Source organism: Nycticebus coucang, chromosome 11 (assembly GCF_027406575.1).
Source record: "Nycticebus coucang isolate mNycCou1 chromosome 11, mNycCou1.pri, whole genome shotgun sequence".
NCBI lineage: Eukaryota > Metazoa > Chordata > Mammalia > Primates > Lorisidae > Nycticebus > Nycticebus coucang.
In genome coordinates this window covers 12442772-12468270 of record NC_069790.1, presented here as the reverse complement: position 1 = coordinate 12468270, position 25499 = coordinate 12442772, and the positions used below count along the sequence as shown (strand labels likewise).

Genomic DNA, 25499 nt, shown 5'->3' with positions numbered 1-25499 from the left:
ACCTAGATGATCTCTCTCTAGGAGTGTTGTGTGGGGAGGAGATTCTTTCATTAAAAAGAGTTTGGTTCCAGTGGTGGCATAGGGGGATGCTTCTTCTGTCTTGGTTTGTTTTGAGACACGGTCTTGTATCACATGGGCTAGAGTGCAGTAGCATCATAATAGTTCATTGCGATCTCAAACTTCTGGGCTCACATGATTCTCCTGCCTTAGCCTCCCAAGTAGCTGGGACTGTGGGATGCATGCCACCATGCCTGGCTAATTTTTCTTTGTTTTGTAGAGTTTGGGGATCTTGCTATGTTGTCCAGGCTGGTCTGATACTCCTGGTTTCAAGCAATCCTCCTGACTTGGCCCTCTAGAGTGCTGGGATTGCAGGTGTGAGCCAACACACCCAGCTGCTCCCAGGCCAAGTGCTTTTTCTTCTTTTGAGCTAGAAGCAGCACTCATATCCTTTGTTCTTTTTCTTTTTTTGCCCCAAATATGCTGTTCACTGATATATTTCTCTACTCTTCTTTCTTCTTCTTGGGATATAGATGAGGTCTTGTCCGAAAACTTTCTGGACTATAAGAACCGGGGAGTCAATGGTTCTCATCGGGGCCAGATCATCTGGAAGATCGATGCCAGCTCTTACTTTGTGGAGCGTGAGTATTTCTACCACTTTTGTTGCTTGGCAAACTTGGATGAAGCAGAAGTCTACTGTTTTGTTCTTGGTTCTGTTGCATTTCTCCTCTAGAAAATGTACCATGAGAGATGTAGCTATAATCTAAAATATTTTCAAGAGGGAGTAGTGAGATTGCACTACTATTCAGATAATAGCCTTCCAGGAGAACCAAAGAAAAAGTTTGGTTCATATTCAAAAGCCCCTGAACTCAGGACCCTGAGACTCATGGCCCTTAACTTTCACACCAGTGCTGCTTGGGGTGGTCTCCACTTTGCTGGTTTGATCTTTTCTTCTCAACAGGTCACCTGTCCTCCAGTTTTGCCTTCCTTTGACCCAAGACTCTGTGCCCATGGCCCTAGCATGTTGGCTACATTCCCCATCGTCCCCTGACCTCTTGCTCTGGCTACAATGCCTCAGGATGGGGATGGTAACTTAGTACTGCCATCCTGTTCCTCTAATTTTCGATGTACTGGTATTTCTAGATGTATAAACTTGTTATCATGTATCTTACCAAGATGTTTTCTCAAATTTTGTCCTGTCTTTGAAAATAACTCATTTTCAGTGTTTTTTTTTTTTTTTTTTTTTTTTTTTTATTGTTGGGGATTCATTGAGGGTACAATAAGCCAGTTACACTGATTACAATTGTTAGGTAAAGTCCCTCTTGCAATCATGTCTTGCCCCCATAAAGTGTGACACACACTAAGGCCCCACCCCCTCCCTCCATCCCTCTTTCTGCTTCCCCCCCATGACCTTAATTGTCATTAATTGTCCTCATATCAAAATTGAGTACATAGGATTCATGCTTCTCCATTCATGTGATGCTTTACTAAGAATAATGTCTTCCACTTCCATCCAGGTTAATACGAAGGATGTAAAGTCTCCATTTTTTTTAATGGCTGAATAGTATTCCATGGTATACATATACCACAGCTTGTTAATCCATTCCTGGGTTGGTGGGCATTTAGGCTGTTGCCACATTTTGGCGATTGTAAATTGAGCTGCAATAAACAGTCTAGTACAAGTGTCCTTATGATAAAAGGATTTCTTTCCTTCTGGGTAGATGCCCAGTAATGGGATTGCGGGATCGAATGGGAGGTCTAGGTTGAGTGCTTTGAGGTTTCTCCATACTTCCTTCCAGAAAGGTTGTACTAGTTTGCAGTCCCACCAGCAGTGTAAAAGTGTTCCCTTCTCTCCACATCCACGCCAGCATCTGCAGTTTTGAGATTTTGTGATATGGGCCATTCTCACTGGGGTTAGATGATATCTCAGGGATGTTTTGATTTGCATTTCTCTAATATATAGAGATGATGAACATTTTTTCATGTGTTTGTTAGCCATTCGTCTGTCGTCTTTAGAGAAAGTTCTATTCATGTCTCTTGCCCATTGATATAAGGGATTGTTGGCTTTTTTCATGTGGATTAATTTGAGTTCTCTATAGATCCTGGTTATCAAGCTTTTGTCTGATTGAAAATATGCAAATATCCTTTCCCATTGTGTGGGTTGTCTCTTTGCTTTGGTTATTGTCTCCTTAGCTGTACAAAAGCTTTTCAGTTTAATGAAGTCCCATTTGTTTATTTTTGTTGTTGTTGCAATTGCCATGGCAGTCCTCTTCATGAAGTCTTCCCCCAGGCCAATATCTTCCAGTGTTTTGCCTATGCTTTCTTTGAGGATTTTTATTGTTTCATGCCTTAAATTTAAGTCCTTTATCCATCTTGAATCAATTTTTGTGAGTGGGGAAAGGTGTGGGTCCAGTTTCAGTCTTTTACATGTAGACATCCAGTTCTCCCAACACCATTTATTGAATAGGGAGTTTTTCCCCCAAGGTAAGTTCTTGTTTGGTTTATCGAAGATTAGGTGGTTGTAAGATGTTAGTTTCATTTCTTGGTGTTCAATTTGATTCCAAGTGTCTATGTCTCTGTTTTTGTGCCAGTACCATGCTGTCTTGACCACTATGGCTTTGTAGTACAGACTAAAATCTGGTATGCTGATGCCCCCAGCTTTATTTTTGTTAGAAAGAACTGCCTTAGCTATACGGGGTTTTTTCTGGTTCCATACAAAACGCAAAATCATTTTTTCCAAATCTTGAAAGTACGATGTAGGTACTTTGATAGGAATGGCATTGAATAGGTAGATTGCTTTGGGAAGTATAGACATTTTAACAATGTTGATTTTTCCCATCCATGAGCATGGTATGTTCTTCCATTTGTTAATATCCTCTGCTATTTCCTTTCTGAGGATTTCATAGTTTTCTTTATAGAGGTCCTTCACCTCCTTCGTTAGGTATATTCCTAGGTATTTCATTTTCTTTGAAACTATGGTGAAGGGAGTTGTGTCCTTAATTAGCTTCTCATCTTGACTGTTATTGGTGTATACAAAGGCTACTGACTTGTGGACATTGATTTTATATCCTGAAACATTACTGTATTTTTTGATGACTTCTAGGAGTCTTGTGGTTGAGTCTTTAGGGTTCTCTAAGTATAAGATCATGTTGTCAGCAAAGAGGGAGAGTTTGACCTCCTCTGCTCCCATTTGGATTCCCTTTATTTCCTTGTCTTGCCTAATTGTATTGGCTAGAACTTCCAGCACTATGTTGAATAGTAAAGGTGACAGAGGACAACCTTGTCTGGTTCCAGTTCTAAGAGGAAAAGCTTTCAGTTTAACTCCATTCAGTAAAATATTGGCTGTGGGTTTGTCATAGATAGCTTCAATCAGTTTTAGAAATGTGCCACCTATGCCTATACTCTTCAGTGTTCTAATTAGAAAAGGATGCTGGATTTTATCAAATGCTTTTTCTGCATCTATTGAGAGGATCATGTGATCTTTATTTTTGCCTCTGTTAATATGGTGGATAACGTTTATAGACTTGCGTATGTTAAACCAGCCTTGCATCCCTGGGATGAAGCCTACTTGATCATGATGAATGACTTTTTTGATGATAAGCTGTAATCTATTGGCTAGGATTTTGTTGAGAATTTTTCCATCTATATTCATGAGTGAGATTGGTCTGAAATTCTCCTTTTTGTTTGGGTCTTTTCCTGGTTTTGGTATCAGGGTGATGTTTGCTTCATAGAATGTGTTGGGGAAGATTCCTTCTTCCTCAGTTTTTTGGAATAATTTCTGCAGTACAGGAATAAGCTCTTCCTTGAAGGTTTGATAGAATTCTGGAGTGAAGCCATCTGGACCAGGGCATTTTTTAGTTGGAAGCTTTTTTATTGTTTCTTCGATCTCAGTGCTTGAAATTGGTCTGTTCAGGAGCTCTATTTCTTCCTGGCTAAGTCTAGGGAGAGGATGTGATTCCAAATATTGATCCATTTCCTTCACATTGTCAAATTTCTGGGCATAGAGTTTCTGGTAGTATTCAGAGATGATCTCTTGTATCTCTGTGGGATCAGTTGTTATTTCCCCTTTATCATTTCTGATTGAGGTTACTAGAGATTTTACTTTTCTATTTCTAGTAAGTCTGGCCAATGGTTTATCTATTTTATTTATTTTTTCAAAAAACCAACTCCTTGTTTCATTAATTTTCTGAATGATTCTTTTGTTTTCAATTTCATTGATCTCTGATTTGATTTTGGATATTTCTTTTCTTCTACTGAGTTTAGGCTTAGATTGTTCTTCTTTTTCCAATTCCATAAGATCTCTTGTGAGACTGTTGATGTGCTCTCTTTCTGTTTTTCGAATGTAGGCATCTAAAGCGATGAATTTTCCTCTCAAAACTGCTTTTGCAGTATCCCACAGGTTTTGGTAGCTTGTGTCTTCATTGTTGTTATGCTCAAGGAAGTTAATGATTTCCTGTTTTATTTCTTCCTTCACCCATCTGTTATTCAACAGAAGATTGTTTAATTTCCATGCCTTTGGGTGGGGTCGAGCATTTCTGTTAGAGTTGAGTTCCACCTTTAGTGCCTTATGGTCTGAAAAGATACAAGGTAAAATTTCAATTCTTTTGATTCTGTTGATATTTGTTTTGTGTCCCAGGATATGATCAATTTTGGAGAATGTTCCATGGGGTGATGAGAAGAATGTATATTCTTTATCTTTAGGGTGGAGTGTTCTATATGCGTCTATCAAGCATAGTTGTTCTAGGGTCTCATTTAAATCTCTTATATCTTTGTTTAATTTCTGTTTAGAGGATCTGTCCAACTCTGTAAGAGGTGTGTTAAAGTCCCCTGTTATGATGGTATTATCAGATATCATATTGCTCAGACTGAGTAAGGTCTGCTTCAAGAATCTGGGAGCATTTAAATTGGGTGCATAAATATTTAGAATTGAAATGTCTTCTTGTTGTAGTTTTCCCTTGACCAATATAAAGTGACCATCTTTGTCTTTTTTGACTTTAGTTGCTTTAAATCCACATGTATCTGAAAATAAGATTGCAACTCCTCTTTTCTTCTGAATTCCATTTGCCTGAAAAATTGTCTTCCATCCCTTGACTCGGAGCTTTAATTTGTCTTTTGAAGCCAGGTGTGTTTCTTGCAGACAGCAAATGGATGGCTTGTGTTTTTTAATCCAGTCAGCCAATCTATGTCTCTTCAGTGGGGAATTCAAGCCATTAACATTTATGGAGATAATTGATAAGTGTGGTAGTATTCTATTCATCTTATTTGGTGAGAGTCCATTGCTTAGTTTTATCTTTTGCATCAGTGTGGAGGTTAGGCTCTGTCCTTTGATTTCTGAGTTCTTACTTTGCTGCTGATCCATTGTGGTGGTCAGTGTGCAGAACAGGTTGAAGTATTTCCTGTAGAGCTGGTCTTGTTGTGGCGAATTTCCTCAATGTTTGTATATCCATAAATGATTTGATTTCTCCATCAATTTTGAAGCTTAGCTTAGCAGGGTACAGAATTCTGGGCTGAAAATTGTTCTGTTTAAGTAGATTAAAGGTAGATGACCATTGTCTTCTTGCTTGGAAAGTTTCATTAGAGAAGTCTGCGGTCACTCTGATGGATTTGCCCCTGTAGGTCAACTGGCGCTTACTCCTGGCAGCTTGCAGAATCTTTTCTTTTGTCTTGACTTTGGACAGGTTCATCACAATGTGTCTTGGAGAAGCTCGGTTAGAGTTGAGGTGACCTGGGGTCCGATATCCCTCTGAAAGCAGTGTGTCAGAATCTTTGGTGATGTTTGGGAAATTTTCTTTTATAATATTCTCTAGTATGGCTTCCATTCCTCTGGGGCATTCTTCTTCCCCTTCTGGAATTCCTATAACTCGTATGTTGGAACGCTTCATAAAGTCCCATAATTCTGATAGTGAACGTTCTGCTTTCTCTCTCTTCTTTTCTGCCTCTTTTACTATCAGAGTTATCTCAAAAACTTTGTCTTCTACCTCTGAAATTCTTTCTTCTGCATGGTCTAACCTGTTGCTGATACTTTCCATTGCATCTTTAAGTTCCCTGATTGACTGTTTCATTTCCTTCAGCTCTGCTATATCCTTTTTATATTCTTCATATCGTTCATCTCTGATTTGATTCTGTTTTTGGATTTCCTTTTGGTTATTTTCCACTTTATTAGCAGTTTCCTTCATTGTTTCCATCATTTCTTTCATTGTTTTCAACATGTGTATTCTAAATTCCCTTTCTGTCATTCCTAACATTTCTGTATAGGTGGAATCCTCTGCAGTAGCTACCTCATGGTCCCTTGGCGGGGTTGTTCTGGACTGGTTCTTCATGTTGCCTGGAGTTTTCTGCTGATTCTTCCTCATGAGTGATTTCTTTTATCTGTTTCCTTGCCCTAATTTTCCTTTCACTTCCTCTTGCTCTTTAAGATCTTGTGCCTGTGGACTAAGGGTTACAGGACCAGAAGGGTGAGAAGATTGAAGAGCAAAAAAGGGATGAAAGAAAGGAGGACCGAGTGATAAGAAAGAAAAAAAAAAGAAAGATAGAGAAAGGAGAGGGGGTGGGGATAAGGAATATTGACAAAAAGAAGAGAGGCACAGAAAGAGGGAGACAGGGCAATATAGGTGTACAGTAGGGTACTTTGACCCAACTTTAAAAAACCCCACCTTCTGGGGGTGCCCCAGTTGGGTGGTTCCCTTGAGGTCAGCAGCTCTTTGCTAACCTGATCAGACACAGTACCCCACCTCCACCAAGTAGAGAGGAAAGACAAAAATGCTATAAATCAAACCAAAACAAGCAAACAGAAAACTTTACGGGGATACAATGGGGTGAAAAACCAAATGATAGCGGTAGAAACACTAGCAAAAATGAAGTTGTAGTTATTAAAAAAGGCAGCAATGGGAAATTATAATTAAACTAGAAAAATTGAGAAAGAAAAAGGGATCTGTATGGAAAAGATTGAAATTAAAAAACAAAAGAACATCAACAACGTCAAAATAAACAAACAAACAAAAAAAAAAAGAAAAAAATACACAACCAAAAACAAAGCAGTTTGTATATGTTATTGAATATTGTCTGGGCAACACGTGGTCTTATGGGGTATGAGATGTTAGTCACAGTTCTGATACGACTAGAGGCAGCTGATTTCTCAAACCCCAGCAGGTAGACACCCTAAATCTCTCTTCAGCCCACTTAAAAGGCACTTTGAACTTGTAAACTTGCTGAGCAGAAGCTTTCCCAGCTTTCTCGCTGGAATCACTGCTTAAGTGGCTATCCACTTACCCAGGGTGCCAAAACAGGTCTCACTCTGCCCCTGAGGGTTAGGGCTGCAAGGTGGCTCAGACCCCACCCTTAGGCTACTTGGTTGCTGGGTTACCAGCTCCCACCCGTTTCTAGCTCTGCGACCCTGAGGGCGGAGCTTGCCGGGGCAGATCACTGACAATGGATCCGTGTGACCCACCGCCAAACACTATTAGCTCCGTCTGGCTCAGCGGCTCAGACTGGGGCCCTAGACAACGGCCAAAGTTCTCCGCACTCCCGCTCAGGCCTTCCCCAAGGCAGTTCAACTCAGTGCCAAGTCCAAGGACATCAAAACAGTTCACAGGTAAGGCCTTTCTGGTTTGCAGTCTCGCTGCTACTGAACTTACAGTTGTGGGCGGGTTTAGACGGATTGAACACACGCAACCACTTGCCGGTTTTCCACTGTTTTAGTCCTCCTCTTGGGGTCCAGAAGTCTCTTGCTGACTCCCTGTAGCCTCATAGGAGTGATGATAGGCAGTTCCCACCAGCCAGAGATGCCTGGAGTCCTATCTCCCCCGACTCACGGTGCCCAGATGCAAGGAAGCTGTTACTCGGCTGCCATCTTGCTCCGCCTCCCCTCATTTTCAGTGTTATGATGAGACTTTTTCTATGGCATACTGGAATTTCTCATTGCATGGAGAAACCTCTAGACATGTGTATGTGTGGGCTTGGTGTTTGCCCACTGAAGGAATGCACAGGTTACTTATGGTCCATGACACCTTCTTGTCCACTTGGGCACAAAGGAGTGTTTCATGGACAAGCCCTTCATCTACTACTAATTCTTAGATAGTCATTCAGGGTCATGTGTCTGAAAGGAAGTAGAACACTCTGTTATTCTATTCTAGCTATCCAGGTCTCGGAAGAAAAGATACATGGCTAGGAATCTGAAGTTATCCATTGTCGTTTGCCTGAGATCCAAAAAAAATCTATATTGTCAAGCATTTTTAGTTGTCCTTATTTTCATTCATTCACTCTGTAGATATTTTGTAGGACTTAATACTACAAGCGTTATAGATGTGAAGATGAAAAGCTTGGTGTCTGTCTTTCCAGAGTTCATGGTGTCTTTGCTCTCAGCAATGGTATCAACACCTCTTTTTTGTGTTGGCTCATGCAGAATGAATAGACAATGAGGAAATTTGGTGCTATCGGAGCATGGAGAAGACATGATTTTATGAGATATGGTTGCTGGCCCTCAGCTTTGAGATAGACAAGTGGAATAAAATTCCCAACAAGGGGTTTTCTTTACTTCATCCCTACCTCCTGGACTCTGGCTTGTCTCCTCTCTAATCCACCCTCGCAAAATGCCTTAAACTCCTCTCTAATCCACCCTACAAAATGCCTTAAACTCAGGTTCTGCTGCCATCTCCCCAAATCTTCATGGCCCCTCTTCCCCATTGTATCAGTTGAGATCTCTGCCTGGCCACCAAGCCCCAACACAAACTCAACCTCTGCCCTCTGCCTTCTTTCTCCATCCTCCCAAGCAGACTGTCTCTGCCCTGGTCATCCTAAGCTTGCCCCCTACCTCACAAATAGCATCGTTTAGCATAAGATACATGGGCTTTGGAGGTGTCAGGATGGCTCCAACAATTGGTACCTACTATAAGTCTCCTAAATTCCAGTAAGACCATAAAGGATAAGAACCAGCATTGGCAATGATTATCAGATGTAGCAAAGGATGGTACACACCAATCCACATTGGAAACTTGGTAAGAGAGTGTTTCCTTCCTTACTATGCACCTATTTTCTTCCTTTGGGTTCTAGTTAATTGAAAAACAGACACAAGGACTCAAGTTAGGGCCAGAGTACAGCAGCAACTCTTAATGGTGCACAAGCACAACTCGCAAGTTTTTATCTTTTTAAAGTAAGCAAGAAGTTATGAAAAAGGAAACCTCAGGGTGGGAACTTCAAGATACCCAACTCAAAGCCAAGAGCCAGTGACCATATTCCATGAAGCAGTGTTTCCCCAACCTTTTTTATCTCACAGCACACTTGAACTTATAGTTAAACTTCCATGGGACACTTAAATTATGTTGACAGAAGAAGAAGGAGAAGAAGGAGAAGGAGGAGAATATACTTACTGTGCTTTGAATTTTTGAAAATCTTTTAATTAATGAACTTTAAAAATGTTTTGCAGCACATCTAAGATTCTCTCATGGCACACCACATCCCTTCTACACTTTGATATTATAGTATAAGATCTCCTGTCTGCTCATTGTATGAGCCAGCATACAAAAAAGGGGGGATTTGTGTCATAAATTAATCCTTCAATAGTGCTATTCCTTCAAAGCAGTTTTTTAAAAGATTTCTGTGATATATACATTCCTTCATGTATATTTCTCTATAATGAAGAAACATTTCAAATAACTGTCTTCATCAGCAGTTTGAAGATATTTGTATTGTAGACATTATAATATAAAATCATTAGAAAGACATTATAATATAAAATCAGCACTTTGTAATATATAAACATTGTCATAATTGAGTGAAAGTATATTTAAACTTGGTCAAGTAGCAGTGTCTTATAAAAATGAATGGCTTGTCTCGGCACTAGTAGCCCAGCAGTTAGGGTGCTAGCCACATATACCCAGGCTGGTGGGTTCGAACCCAGGCCTGCCAAACAACAATGACAACTACAACAAAAAATAGCTGGGCATTGTGGTGGGCCTCTATAGTCTCAGCTACTTGGGAGGCTGAGACAAGAGACTCGCTTAAGCCCAAGAGTTTGAGGTTGCTGTGAGCTGTGATGCCGCAGCACTCTACCGAGGGTGACATAGTGAGACTCTGTCTTAAAAAAAGAAAAAAGAATGGCTTGGAAAGAGCATGTTCAAAATATCCAAAAGTTGAACACTTTAGAAAAATGGCATTTAGAAAAATGTTCTTGTACAAATATGAGAATGTTCTAGTCCTCAATAAACCTACTAGAACTAGCAATGTCCCAGTATTTTGGGAAAGTGGATAAAAGTGAAATAGAGAAAGCAGATAATTATACTTTACAAATATATCAAATAAGTGATCTATATACAAGAGTGAATTATTCAATACCAATGTAATATACTTTATCAAAAAAGTAAATGTTTATCGAGACAAAGTTTAATTCAGCTTGCAAATGATTAGACTGCTAACTCAGGGCACACTTATAAATTAAATAAACTAAAATTCTATAATGAATCATAGCTTTTAGAGTTTGAATATATTAAAATTGTAATTTACATGCTATACAAATTTATATTTTTATATTAAAAATTTTGCATTTTCAAAAATATATCATTGAGAAGATGCCAAATTAACAAGTAGAGATGGATGTACAAAATGTACTGATCTATCTGGTCTTCATCAATACACCAAACCATCACAGTCCTCTTGCTGTAATAAGAATGCCAAAATCCACACCGTTATGCAGAAGGTTACAAAAGTTTTTGCTCTGACTCACAAATGAAACTCTTTGACATCTTTAGTAGTGATAAACACATTAATCTAATCAGTAAATTATACTCTCTTCAAATCATAAACAAGTTGTCTAGATTTTCAGTATTAGAATATGACACAAGGTCATTCTTTCTACTTGGGTATTGAATTAAAATAATAAAATAGAATGAATTTTTCCTTTTTTTTTTTTTTTAATTTTTCTCTTTATTTTTTCCTTTTTTTTAAATGAGAGTGGAGGATGACCTGGAGTTTATAATGTTTTATAGCACTTTTCCTTTTTGAGTAATAATCCAATTTAGAAGTAGGTAATTGCTATTGATTTATACAATTTCTTTAAGCTGTCTAACTAAACCAGGTTTTGAAGGTACCATCAAAATTAGGAGTGTTCTAAACAAATGTTTTCTGTACTCTCCAAAGAGTTACATGCTTGATAAAAATACAAAAGAAAATAAAGCCTGAATCATTTCCTATTGGCTGGCATAATTTTTCTCTAGAGGCCCCGTGGCTATCTTGACTATAGTAATAATTGCTATAATATGAGAACTCTAAAGAAACAAATTTTAATCCTGGCCAAAAATAGAGCTGATGAAATTTTAACTTACCCATCTTATCAAAATCTTACAACACCATATTGTTGTAGTAACTCAATTATTATCTTTAATACCTGCAGCTGGGCTCAGCTGGCAACCACTGACCTTCAGAAGGAGGTCACAGTCCTTGCTGATGTGTGCTCCTATCGGAAGTCCTTCAAAATCGGGGCTGGGCTTGCCCAGAGACACTGAAGAAATGAGGTGATCCTGAAGAGAAAAAGATCCTGAGGATCAAGGTCTCTGTCTTGATCTCTGGCTGGATCTGCTCTATTATTTCCCTGCTCGTCATGATTTTAGTAAAAAGAACCGAGCAGCGTGCCCAGCTGACCACTGAGTACAGCAGCACTGCCACAGGGGCCTCCCTTCTCTGCCCACTCTTGTGTTCTCACCACTGTCTGCTTACAACTGTCCAGACACAGACAAGAAATCTGGAATCACTTTCCACTTCTGTGCCTTGCTTTAGCATCCTTCCCCCTGGTCAGCACCCCCTGCTCATGGGACCTGTCTCCCCTGTTGGGTCAGTCTCTCAGATTCAGCCCCTGTCTATTCTCACTTCCTAGTGTGGAAATCTGACGTGGATTCACACTCAGATTACTGCCCACTCTGGCCTTAAAATCCCCTGCTCATGTCAGAAGAATGTCCCTCGAACCCCTTTTCAGCATATCATTTCCAAATCCCTTCCCATAGCTTCACTGTCTGGTCTATTCAGGCTGCTATAACAAAATACCCTAGACTGAATAATTTATACATGCTGTTCAGGAGGCTGAGAAGTCCAAGATCAAGGCACCAGCACATCTGGTACCTGGTAAGGCCCAGTCTGCTTCAAAGGTGATGCCTGTTTCTGTGCCTACACGTGCCAGTAGTGATCAGAGGTATTAATGCTGTTTAAATCATCATCCCAAACATAAAAAACACATAGTGGTCCCAATTATACATCACATAAAATCTAATCAACTTAGTCCTACAGTAAATTTATAACGACACCCCCTTGAACATGGCCAGGTGAGCTTTACTCAGGTGGGGTAATCAGAATCTGCTTCCTCACTGAGCTTCAACAGGTGGCTCCCGTGACAGGCAGCAGAATAACCACAGTGCCTGTGATCTCAACACCCCCGACTCCCACTGTGGTTCTTTGTTTAAGGTTCTGTTTCTTCATCTGCAAAATAAAAGTAATGTAGGTCCCCACAAGGTGTCCCATGAAAATGTACTGACAGCACAGGTAGCATGCCCAGCCCTGAGGCTGGGACAGTGAGCACTCTGTCAACAGAGGGCTGTTAACTTGGGATGGCAGGTGTCACCCTGAGAGGAGTCATTCAGCTTTGATTTCTGCTCTGGAAATGGACAAATTGGTGTATTAGTGACAACTGTGACTTGAATACCTGCATGCTGAGAGTTTTCCGTGGGGAAATCCTTGGCAGCCCACGTTGGAGACCAAAGGGCACTGGAGGAAAAGCAGGGCCCCGGGAGGGGGGGGTCACTGATTTCTTTCCCTAGCAGGTGAGTCACTCCCCTGAAGTGACTGGGGAGCCAGGACAAGCTTGCTGGGGCCAGAGGCCCTGGCTTCGTGCACAGATGCAGGACTTTGTAAGGCTACAATTCAGACAGCTAAGGCAACATGTTAAGAGTTTTGTATTTGAATTTGGGCATGTTTCCACCAGGACTGCTCTGCCTTGAACACCAGCGTGGCTGAGGACAACACTTGGGCTGCCGTTTTCAATTCCTGTTTTGCTACATCCAAGGAGATGGCTCAGCTTGTGCTACAGTAAACGTTGGGGCTGTAAGGGTTCTAAGCCCTTCAGAACATTAATTCTGGAGAGACCAACACAAACCCGAGCCCCATAAAGCTGTGATAATGTTACTGCTTCACAGCCTTGCTCTTAGAGCAAATGTGGGTCCATATCCGTACGTGTCTGCAAGATGATGGGCGTTTCTATGATTGTGTCTTCTTATTTTCAGCATCTAACTCCATGGAAACCGTGACTCTCCCCAACTGCCCACCCCATTTAATACTATGCTAAAGTGAAATCATGGTTAAAATTGCACCGTGTGACAGTCATAAAGTAAATTCAGCATTGGTTATGTTCTTACTTGTGCTTCTTAAATTTTGAGAACAGAATGTACAGTTCACAGAAATACTCCTGAGTTCTTTTTCTTCTTCCATCTGTGTCCCTCCGACCTCAGCTTCCCCATAAATCTATCCCTGGTCCTAGCTCGTGCTCATGCTGGTCTTCCCTGGCCCCATTTCCTTCAAATTCTGCATTCAAAGCCCCAAAGAAGGAATCTGACTCTCCAGATTACTAGTCAGGCAGATTACTACATGGCAGGCGAAGGTGAACTGTGGGGCACAATCACTTCTTACCATGTCAAGCATTGCATTACATCTGGGGTCTCGAATTGACCCATAGTCCATCTTATCTGAGGTCTGAGTGCTCAGATGAAATATCAAAATGCTACCAAACATCCTTATAGAATACAACCAGAAAGATATAAACAAATCATTCAATTCGGGTTCTCAGCAATATAGGATAGTGCCATCTTCTAGTTGGATAGATGAAAGATATGAAAACTCTCCATCAATATAAATGGCCAAAGCCCTATTAACCCAAAGTTAGACTTTTCTGGATTAACCTTGAGTTGCCAAGTCAGTGAGAGAACAGACAGATCACCTGATCCCCCTTAGCCTTACCGTGAGACAGGCCTGCTGGGGACCATGCTGGTCTCCAGGGATGCAGATCTGAAAGCCAAGACCTTCACACTGCACTTGGGGAGATGGTTCACTTCGCGCGTACTTCCTCCTGACGTTCTCCAGTGCCTTGTGTGAAGTGGTATAGAAAAGAACCCTACCCTGGCTTTGGGGCAAGGACCTGATCACCACCAAGATATAGAACTTGGCCAGTGGGAAGGAGAAAGGACTGGCCTTGGGGACAGTGGTGAGGAAATCTCCTGCAAAAGACAAAGATATGCAGGAGGTGGCTGGGGTGAGGGAGTGAGGTAGGCAGGGTGCCCGGAGGCTGAAGCAGGTGAGAAAGAATTGAAAAAGAAAAATTTCTGGAGAGATTAAAGATGGCGGCCGAGTAACAGCTTCCCTGCAACTGGGAACAGCGAGTCTGGGGAGACAAGACTCCAGGCATCTCTGGCTGGTGGGATCTGCCTATAATCATCCTTTTGAAGATACAGGGAGCCAGCAAGGGACTTCTGGACCCCAAGAGGAGGACAAAAACAGTGGAAAACTAGCAAGTGGTTGCGTGTGTTCGATCTACCTAATCACGCCGGCAACCGTAAGTATAAGCAGCAGTGAGACTGCAAACTGGAAAGGCCTTACCTGTGAACTGTTTTGGTGTTCTTGAACTTGGCACTCAGTTGAACTGCCTTGGGGAGAGCTTGAGCAGGAGTGTGGAGAACTTTGGGCATTGTCTGGGGCCCCAGACTGAGTCACTGGGCGCAGGAAGCCATTGTGAAAGAACTGCCCTGGCAAGCTCCGCCCTCAGGGTCTCAGAGCAAGGATTGGGCCGGTCAAAGTAACCTACTGACTGAGCAGGTGGGGACTGAGCTGCCTTACAGCCTTAATCCCTAGGGGCAGAGTGAGACGGTTTTGGCACACTGGAACCTTGGGCTGTTGCCCTGGGTAGAGTGCCGTGACGTCACAGCTCATAGCAACCTCAAACTCCTGGGCTTCGCACTGCCCAGATCTCCATAAGAGCTGTGCAGCGACCCCCGACGGTGACCCGCACCCACCAGGCCTCCACATGCCCTGACCAGGAACTGCGGGAGCCACGCAACCCTGCGTCCTCCCTCCTGTGTCCTTCCAGCTTCCACACTAGCCCGTTCATCTGGACAGGGACTCTGGTAGCTGCGTGCCCTTTGGAGCCCTCCCTGCCTCTGCGCAGAGCTCTTCTCCTGGCCAGAGACTGCTGGAGCCGTGGGCTGTCTGTGCCAAAGTCACTGGGCACCTGGCACTCCCAGAACCATGCGCACCACCCCCAGCCCCGTTGCTGGATCGGGTGTGTCACAAACTGGAGCTGCTTCCACAACCAGAACTCCCTAGCTAGAGAAGCCCCAGAGGAACTACACACGGTCACTCCCTAGAAAGATCCAGCAATAATAGAGTGATCCCGCTGGGGTCTAATCTTGGAGAGACACCTCCCTAACTCTGAGGACAGCCAGAGGCAACAGTGAAAAACAATCATGAGGCGAAATCAACAGAAAAACTCTGGCAATATGAATAATCAGAGTAGATCAACTCCCCCAAGGATCAATGGGGCAGAAACAGCACAAGACCCCATGCACAAACAAATAGCTGAGATGTCAGAAATTAAATTCAGGATCTGGATAGCAAATAAGATCGAATTAGAATTCCAGAAGTTATCTCAAGAATTCAACGGATTCAATGACCAAAGATTTTGACACATTGAGACAAGAAGTTGCATCCCTCAAAGATCTGAGAAACACAGTAGAATCCCTCAGTAACAGAATGGAGCAAGCAGAAGAAAGGATTTCTGACATTGAAGACAAAGCTTTCGAACGCTCCCAAACCCTCAAAGAAGAAGAGAAATGGAGAGCACAAACAGACCACTCTCTCAGAGAGCTCTTGGATAATTTGAAGAAAACCAATATTCGTCTTATAGGGATCCCCAAAAGTGACAAAGTGGCTTCACAAGGCACAGAGTCTCTTCTCCATGAGATTATGAAGGAGAACTTTCCAGACATGCCAAGAGATTCCGAAATTCAGATAGCAGACAGTTTCAGAACTCCAGCATGACTCAACCTGAATAAGACATCCCCCAGACACATCATAATCAATTTCACTAAAGTTAATATGAAGGAGAAAATTCTGAAAGCTGCCAGACGAAAGAAAACCATTACCTACAAGGGGAAGAATATCAGAATAACTGCAGATCTCTCTGCTGAAACCTTTCAAGCTAGAAGAGGATGCTCTTCGACTTTTACTCTCCTAAAACAAAATGACTTTCAACCCAGGATCCTGTACCCAGCTAAACTGAGCTTCATTTATGACGGAGAAATTAAATACTTCAATGACATTCACATGTTGAAGAAATTTGCCACAATTAAACCAGCTCTCCAGGATATTCTCAGACCTATCCTCCATAAAGACCAACGTAATTCTCCACCACAAAAGTAAACCCACCCCAAAAATTTTTGATCAAATTCCACCTTCCACAGTCGCAAAAGCATTAAAAATGTCCACCTGTCTCTCAAAAGGCTTATCAATACTATCAATCAATGTGAATGGTTTAAATTGTCCTCTAAAGAGGCATAGGTTGGCGGACTGGATACAAAAACTCAAGCCAGATATCTGCTGCATCCAAGAATCTCATCTTACACTAAAAGACAGATATAGACTCAAGGATACAAAAACTCAAGCCAGATATCTGCTGCATCCAAGAATCGCATCTTACACTAAAAGACAGATATAGACTCAAGGTGAAGGGATGGGCATCTATACTCCAGGCAAATGGAAAGCAGAAAAAAGCAGGCGTTGCAATCCTGTTCGCAGACACAATAGGCTGTAAACCAACCAAAATAATTAAGGATAAGGATGGACACTTCATATTTGTGAAAGGTAATACTCAATATGATAGATTTCAATTATTAATATTTATGCACCCAACCAGAACGCACCTCAATTTATAAGAGAAACTCTAACAGACATGAGCAACTCAATTTCCTCTACTTCCATAGTAGTTGGAGATTTTAACACCCCTTTAGCAGTGCTGGATAGATCCTCCAAAAAGAAGCTAAGCAAAGAAATTTTAGATTTAAACTCAACCATTCAACACCTGGACTTAACAGACATCTACAGAACATTTCATCCCCCAAAAAACTGAATACACATTCTTCTCATCAGCCCACAGAACATACTCCAAAATCGACCGCATCCTAAGCCACAAATCTAACCTCAGCAAATTAAAAAAAATAGAAATTATTCCTTGCATCTTCTCAGACCATCACTAAATAACAACAGGAACCTGCATACCCATACAAAAACATGGAAGCTAAACAACCTTATGCTAAAGGATACATGGGTTATAGACGAGATTTAGAAGGAAATCACCATATTTTTGGTACAAAACAACAATGAAGACATGAATTACCGGAACATCTGGGATACTGCAAAGGCAGTCCTAAGAGGGAAATTTATAGCACTGCAAGCCTTCCTCAAGAAAACGGAAAGAGAGGAAGTCAATAACTTAATGGAACATCTCAAGCAACTGGAGAAAGAAGAACACTTCAACCCCAAACGCAGCAGAAGAAAAGAAATAACCAAAATCAGAGCAGAATTAAATGAAATGGAAAGCAAAAGAATTACACAACAGATCAATAAAACTAAAAGCTGGTTTTTTGAAAAGATCAATAAAATAGATAAACCTTTGGCCAACATAACCAGGAAAAAAAGAGTAAAATCTCTAATTTCATCAATCAGAAATGGTAATGATGAAATAACAACAGACCCCTCAGAAATTCAAAAAATCCTTAACGAATACTACAAGAAACTCTACTATCACAAATATGAAAATCTGAAAGAAATCAACCAATACCTGGAAGCACGCCACCTACCAAGACTTAGCCAGAACAAAGTGGAAATGTTGAACAGGCCTATATCAAGTTCTGAAATAGCATCAACTATACAAAATCTCCCTAAAAAGAAAAGCCCAGGACCAGATGGCTTTACATCAGAATTCTACCAAACATTTAAAGAAGAACTCGTACCAATACTACTAAACCTCTTCCAAAATATAGAAAAAGAAGGAATATTACCCAGAACATTCTATGAAGCAAACATCACCTTGATCCCCAAACCAGGGAAAGACCCAACAAGAAAAGAAAATTATAGACCAATATCACTAATGAATATAGATGCTAAAATACTCAATAAGATCCTAACAAACAGAATCCAACAACACATCAAAAGAATTATACACCATGACCAAGTGGGATTTATCCCAGGGTCTCAAGGCTGGTTCAATATACGTAAATCTATAAATGTAATTCAACACATAAACAAACTAAAAAATAAAGACCATATGATTCTTTCAATTGATGCAGAAAAAGCTTTTGATAATATCCAGCATCCCTTCATGATCAGAGAACTTAAGAAAATTGGTATAGAAGGGACATTTCTTAAACTAATAGAGGCCATCTACAGCAAACCCACAGCCAATATCGTATTGAATGGAGTTAAATTGAAATCATTTCCACTTAGATCAGGAACCAGGCAAGGTTGCCCATTGTCTCCTTTGCTCTTTAACATTGTAATGGAAGTTTTAGCCATTGCAATTAGTGAAGAAAAGGCGATCAAGGGTATCCACATAGGGTCAGAAGAGAACAAACTTTCACTCTTCGCAGATGATATGATCGTGTATCTGGAAAACACTAGGGATTCTACTACAAAACTTTTAGAAGTGATCAAGGAATATGCAATGTCTCAGGCTACAAAATCAACACCCATAAATCTGTAGCCTTTATATATACCAACAATAACCAAGCTGAAAAAACAGTCAAGGACTCTATTCCTTTCACAGTAGTGCCAAAGAAGATGAAATATTTGGGAGTGTACCTAACAAAGGACTTGAAAGACCTCTACAAAGAGAACTATGAAACTCTAAGAAAAGAAATAGCTGCAGATGTTAACAAATGGAAAAACATACCATGCTCATGGCTGGGAAGAATCAACATTGTTAAAATGTCCATACTGCCCAAAGCAATATATAATTTTAATGCAATTCCTATTAAAACTCCATTGTCATACTTTAAAGATCTTGAAAAAATAATACTTCGTTTTATATGGAATCAGAAAAAAACTCAAATAGCCAAAACATTACTGAGCAATAAAAACAAAGCAGGAGGAATCATGCTACCAGACCTGAGACTGTACTATAAATCCATAGTGATCAAAACAGCATGGTACTGGCACAAAAGCAGAGAAGTAGATGTCTGGAACAGAATAGAGAACCAAGAGATGGATCCAGCTACTTACCGTTATTTGATCTTTGACAAGCCAATTAAAAACATTCAGTGGGGAAAAGATTCCCTATTTAACAAATGGTGCTGGGTAAACTGGCTGGCAACCTGTAGAAGATTGAAACTGGACCCACACCTTTCACCATTAACTAAGATAGACTCTCACTGGATAAAAGATTTAAACTTAAGACATGAAACTATAAAAATACTTGAAGAACATGCAGGGAAAACTCTTGAAGGAATCAGCCTGGGTGAATATTTTATGAGGACTCCCAAGGCAATTGAAGCAGTATCAAAAATACACTACTGGGACCTGATCAAACTAAAAAGCTTCTGCATAGCCAAGAACATAGTAAAGCAAGCAGACAGCCCTCAGAATGGGAGAAAATATTTGCAGGTTATACCTCTGATAAAGGTCTAATAACCAGAATCCACAGAGAACTCAAACGTATTAGCAAGAAAAGAACACGTGACCCCATTTCAGGGTGGGCAAGGGACTTAAAGAGAAACTTCTCTAAAGAACACCGACGAATAGGGGTATAATAGGGGTAGGGCGCCGGCTCCATATGCTGGAGGTGGTGGGTTTGAGCCCAGCCCCGGCCAAACACTGCAAAGAAAAAAAAAAGAAGAAGAAGACCGACGCAAAATCTACAAACACTTGAAAAAAGATCACCATCCTTAATCATCAGAGAAATGCAAATCAAAACTACTCTGAGATATCACCTAACCCCAGTAAGAGTTGCCCACATAACAAAATCCCAAAACCAGAAATGTTGGCGTGGATGTGGAGGAAAGGGCACACTTCTACACTGCTGGTGGGAATGCACACTAATGTGTTCCTTCTGGAAGGATGTTTGGAGAATACTTAGAGACCTAAAAATAGACCTGCCATTCGATCCTATAATGCCTTTACTAGGTTTATACCCAGAAGACCAAAAATCACAATATAACAGAGACATCTGTACCAGAATGTTTATTGCAGCCCAATTCGTAATTGCTAAGTCATGGAAGACGCCCAAGTGCCCATCAACCCACGAATGCACTAGCAAATTGTGGTACATGTATACCATGGAATATTATGCAGCCTTAAAGAAAGATGGAGACTTTACCTCTTTCATGTTTACATGGATGGATACTTCTTAGCAAAGTATCTCAGGAATGGAAGAAAAAGTATCCAATGTACTCAGCCCTACTATGAAGCTAAATTATAGCTTTCACATGAAGACTATAACCCAACTATAGCACAAGACTATGGGGAAAGGGCCAAGGAAGGGGAAGGGAGGGGGGAGGTTTTGGTGGAGGGAGGGTAATGGGTGGGGCCACATCTATGGTGCATCTTAGAATGGGTACAGGCGATTGCACTAATGTACACAGCTATGATTTAACAATAAAAAAAAAAAGAAACTAAGAGACTGAGTCCTGAGTGAGGACAAGCACCACTTAAAAAAAAAAAAAATTTCTGGGGAGAAGCCTGGGGTCAGAGGTTCTAGGTAGTTTAGTTGAGTGCCTGCAAAACATGGCAGAGATATTGAAATGCTCTAGGTAGAAAAAGTATCCTGGTTAGACTTGCATTCTAGAAGCTTCATCCCAGCAGTGGTTGGATGCTGTAGGGCACTGACACTGGAGATCTGAAATCACGGAGAAACTACGGCATAAAAGGAGTGAGTGGTAAGAGCACCTGGACTGAGCAGAAGAGAGGCGGCTGAATTAGAAAGTGGCCTGGGAGGTGAGGCCAGCCCGGTGCAGAAGGGACTGGGTGTGCCCTCGGGCGAGGGGGGCAGGAGGACGAACCTGGGCAGCCGTCATCCATGCTGAAAAGATGGGAAGGGCTAATTTGGGAATTAAGACATTTCCTGTGGGGCTGGAAACGTTCAATGGGACACTGGTGCTTGGGAGAAGGAGCTGGCTTCGAAACAGAGATGGGAAATGAACAAACAAGCAGTGTTAGAAGTGAGGTTGAGAAGGAACCTCCCAAAACCTCATGTTTTGGGAACATGTAGAATGTTTCTGAAAGTTTGGCCTGCTGGAAATTGCAGAGATTCACCCGGGATGGCTGTTGGAAGCCTTCATTTTTAACGAGTACCCCATGTTTAGAGTCCTTTGCCCCTAAATGTGACAACTGCTACAGACAGTGGGCAGAGAGCTGAGGATGGGGAGGAAGAGCAGGAAGAGATCACTGAGGGTGGCAGATTGAGGATGGCTCCTCCCATTGCCAGGCCAGTCCATGTGCCCTCTCCTCCATCCTGGGTGGCCTCTGGGACGCTAGGCTGGTTTCCACACTGAAGGTTTGTGGTGCCAGCTTCTAGTCCAGGCCTCAAAACAGTGGAAGTTGCCACTTCCTACTTCTTGAGACACCTGCTTTCAGAGCCCTGAGGCAGCCATACTGGGAGTAGCCCAGGCTAGCCCTGCACAGGGCCACATGGAGAGAGCATGCCCAGAGGTTACAGCCATCACGCCCAGGCAAGAGGCCACGTCAGAGGCCCAGCCCCAGCTGCTGTCAATCAACAATATGCAAGGCCCCAAGAGAGCTTCCAGGCCGAGCCCACCCCTCACAGCATGTGGAGAAACTACAATAAAGTGCTGTTGTCAACTGTCAGGTAACCAGAACGTATCAGAAACCAAAATGACAAGGCTCTGGGAGTGAAAGGAGGAGAAACCCAGCAAGGGGTTGTCGTCGGCATGACCTGTTGGGCGCCAGGAAGGAATCAGGGAGGAGGTGGTCCAGAATGTGCCTGCGAGGGCGGCCACAGGGGCTCTGTGGTCTCTGTCAGAATCATCCAGGGAGGTGATGAGAAAAACTGCAAGCTAAAGGGCAGGGTGACCCGTTTGTCCTGGTTTTCTGGAGCTGTCCTGGTTTTTAGCCCTCAAAGTCTTGTGTCTCAGGAACCTGCCCAGGCCCAGGGGCACTGGCATGGCTGGTGACCTGCTGGTGAATCTGTTTTGATAAAGAAGAAGGGCTGGGAATAAAGCACTCCTCTAGCACAGCTGGCAGGAGAGTGGCCCCGAGAAGGTGGCAGCCCTAGAAATCAGGTCAAAGGGAGGTCTGCCATAGGTCAGGTGAGACTTGGGCACGTTTGGGGCCTGAGTGGAAGGAGACCTGAAGATGAGAGCTCTCAGTTATTTGGTGCTGACAGGGGTCCAGCACCTCAGTGAGGAGGTTACACCCTCTTAGGGCACGTTGACGAGAGTACCATGAGGTGGACGCCATCGCTGCCGTATCTGATGACAAAACCCTCTCTCTGAGAGGCGCGGTGGCTGATTTAACCTGGGGTTCAGAGCTGGGGGTGGTGGCCCGGGGGTTTGAGTCCAGGAGCATTGCCGTGCTGTCAGCACAGTGGCAGAGTCTGCAGGATGTCGGTGATACGGGATGTAGGAGGGCGGTTGGATGGGGGAGGGAAAGGATCCAGAGAACAGCTGATGGGACCCACCTTTCCTCAAAGCCCTTGTCCAGCGAGGGGCAGGATGACCAGAAGTGTGGGAGGGTGGGTGGCAGGTGCAGGGGGGGTGAAGAGCCAGAAAGAAGGGCGTTTCTGCTGACCACTCTGCTGTGCTGCTTTTATAACAAGGGAAATGAGAAGAATAAGCTGGAAGAACTCAGCCGTGGTTTTCCCCTCACAGATGTGGTGAACTCTGAACTCCCCGAAAAAATAGATGCTCTTCCTCCCTCCTTAAAGTCACTCAGATAAAATGAATCCCTTTTGCTCAAGATCACAGATTTGTGGAGCTAGAGCCCTCTTTAGGCTTGCTGAGACCCTCCAAATCTCTGTCCCCAGAGGAGGCTACTGCAACATGCGAAGGGACTGCTATGTCCTTTGTGATCTCAAGATGGGTACACATAATGCTCTGTGGCAGGTGAGAGTGGGGAGAGGCCAACGGTGTCAGGTGAGAAAGTGGGGCAAACAAGGGACACTGACCGTTATAACTAGGATGCTGTGCCTGCACCTGCAGCCAGGTGGATGGGCAGTGTCTGAAGGGCACGGCCAGCTGACCCCCACAGCTCCCAATTGGACAGACAGACCCAGATGGGAGCAAAGATGGCTGAGGTCACTTTGGGAGGGCAGCCACTGTGCTCACCTCAGGGCAACTATATGTGAGCGCCAATGTCCAACCTCTGAGACATCATCTAGGGTAAAGCCATTGTCCTCTTATCTGTGGTTCTCAACCTTCCTAATGCCGCAATGTATTTTCATTGTTAAAAAGGGGTCACATCCCCCAGGTCGAGAACTGCTGTGTTAGAGGAATGATAACAATCATCCCAGCAGCTAAACTTCTCTGAGCTCTCCCGATGTGCCAGGCACCATGCTGAGGACTTCAGATACATTGCCCCATTTAATCCTTCTGAAAACCCCAGATGGCAGATAGTATTATGTTCCTTTTTGTTGATGAGGAACCTGAGGCACAGGAAGGAAATGCAACCAGTGTGATATTCACAGGTAACAAACAAATGGTGGGACCAGGACCTGAACCTGCACAGTCTGCCTTCAGAGCTGCCATTTGGCCTCCATGGCATCCTGACAAGACAAAAGTAGGCCAGGGGAGCTCCCACTACTTAGGCCAGGGCTCCACAGAAGCATCTAGACCCCCTGAGGATTGGGGCACAGGCTTCTACACCACACAGAATGTGAAATAGGAGCCTTTCCTGGGGGCCCTCCCTCCCTAGTGTGATTGGAAAGGGATGTCTTTGGGCATCAGAGTGAGAACACAGACATCACTGGGCTATAAAATCCACCATGAGAGGATCTGGTGGTGAAAATAGAATTAATACCAAACTCTACCAAAAGAGGAGCTCTGGAAAGAAGGTGAAGTTGGTTAATATATAGGCTTCCTCCCGTCCAGATGGTTCCAAGGGGGGAGCTCAGAGGGCCCCACCTCTCTCTAAGAACTGTAGAGAAAGTCACATCAAAAAATGGAGGCCACCCAGGATTTCCATCACTTCCTTGCACACAAATCCAGAATCTCCTCCGTCTTGATGTATTTGCTATGTATGCATGATTATGCCCTGCAGAAAACTTGAGGAAAAGATCAAAGTAAAAATCACCCATAATATCAACACCTAGATAACATTTTCAAAGATTTCTTTATCACTAGTAGCATATCCCCTTACAGCAATTAATAAATATGTATTCAATCAATTAATTAATGAAGCCAATGCTCAGTATCCCAGTGCAGGAAGCAAAAGACGTTATGCTCCAGGATGACAGCCATTAAGTCTTTTCTTTCCTACATCTGACTCCTGAGCCTAAAAAGTTGAATGTTCCCTCTAGAGGAAGAGACAGAAATGTGGGCAGAGAGGCTCGGTGCCTGTGGCTCAAGCAGCCACGGCGCTGGCCACATACACCTGAGCTGGCAGGTTCTAATCCAGCCCGGGCCTGCCAAACAACAATGACAGCTGCAACCAAAAAATAGCTGGGTATTGTGGCGGGTGCCTGTAGTCCCAGCTACTTGGGAGGTGGAGGCAGGAGAATCACTTGAGCCCAGGAATTGGAGGTTGCTGTGAGCAGTGATGCTACAGCACTCTACCCAGGGTGACAGCTTGAGGCTCTGTCTCAAAAAAAGAAATATGGGCAGAGAGAGGGGGCCAGCTGGTCTCCGGGTCAGACTCACAGCAAGAGTGCACCACAGGGAAAGAACAGAGTCAACTGACATATGTAACTTAAGGAGGTAGCAGTGAGTTACCACCTTTGGAAGCAGAGGACTCTGCTCTCTGGTGAATGTGGCCCAATCTGCGCTGGGAATCCAGCCAACCAGCTTAGCGCCTCCTCCTGCCTGCACTGGGGCCACCAAGTGGATGGTAGAAGAGCAGCGGAAAGGGAAACTTTTCCCTTTTTCTATTTTCTTCCCAATTTGTAGAATCGTCCCTGAGTATCCATTGGGGATTGATTCTAGGACCCTAGAGGATAGTGAAATCCATGAGTGCTCAAGTTTCCTATGTAAAATGGTATCATATTTGCATGTAACATTCTCACATTGCCTTGTATATTTTAAATCATCTCTAGATTACTCGGAATAACTAATACACTGTAAATGCTATGTAATTAGTTGTAATGCTGTTTTTTAAAAAAAAATTGTTTTTTATTTGTATTATTTCTAGTGTGCTATTTTTTTATTTTTATTACTTACGTTTTTATTTATTTATTTTTTGAAACAGAATCTCACTCAGTTGCCCTGGGGAAAGTACTGTGACGTCATAGCTCACAGCAACCTCAAACTCTTGGGCTC

General features: G+C 42.7%; 1 protein-coding gene across 6 annotated transcripts in view; it reads left to right on the top strand.

Moving 5' to 3' along the window:
- The window catches only part of HECW1 (HECT, C2 and WW domain containing E3 ubiquitin protein ligase 1), a 458920-nt gene that overhangs the window by 200131 nt on the left and 233290 nt on the right, over positions 1-25499 (top strand). For all 6 annotated transcript variants that reach the window (XM_053608465.1, XM_053608463.1, XM_053608468.1 and 3 more), the window contains one exon: positions 531-638. In XM_053608465.1, coding sequence (XP_053464440.1) covers positions 531-638 — 108 coding nt within the window. The remainder of the gene's footprint in view (positions 1-530; positions 639-25499) is intronic.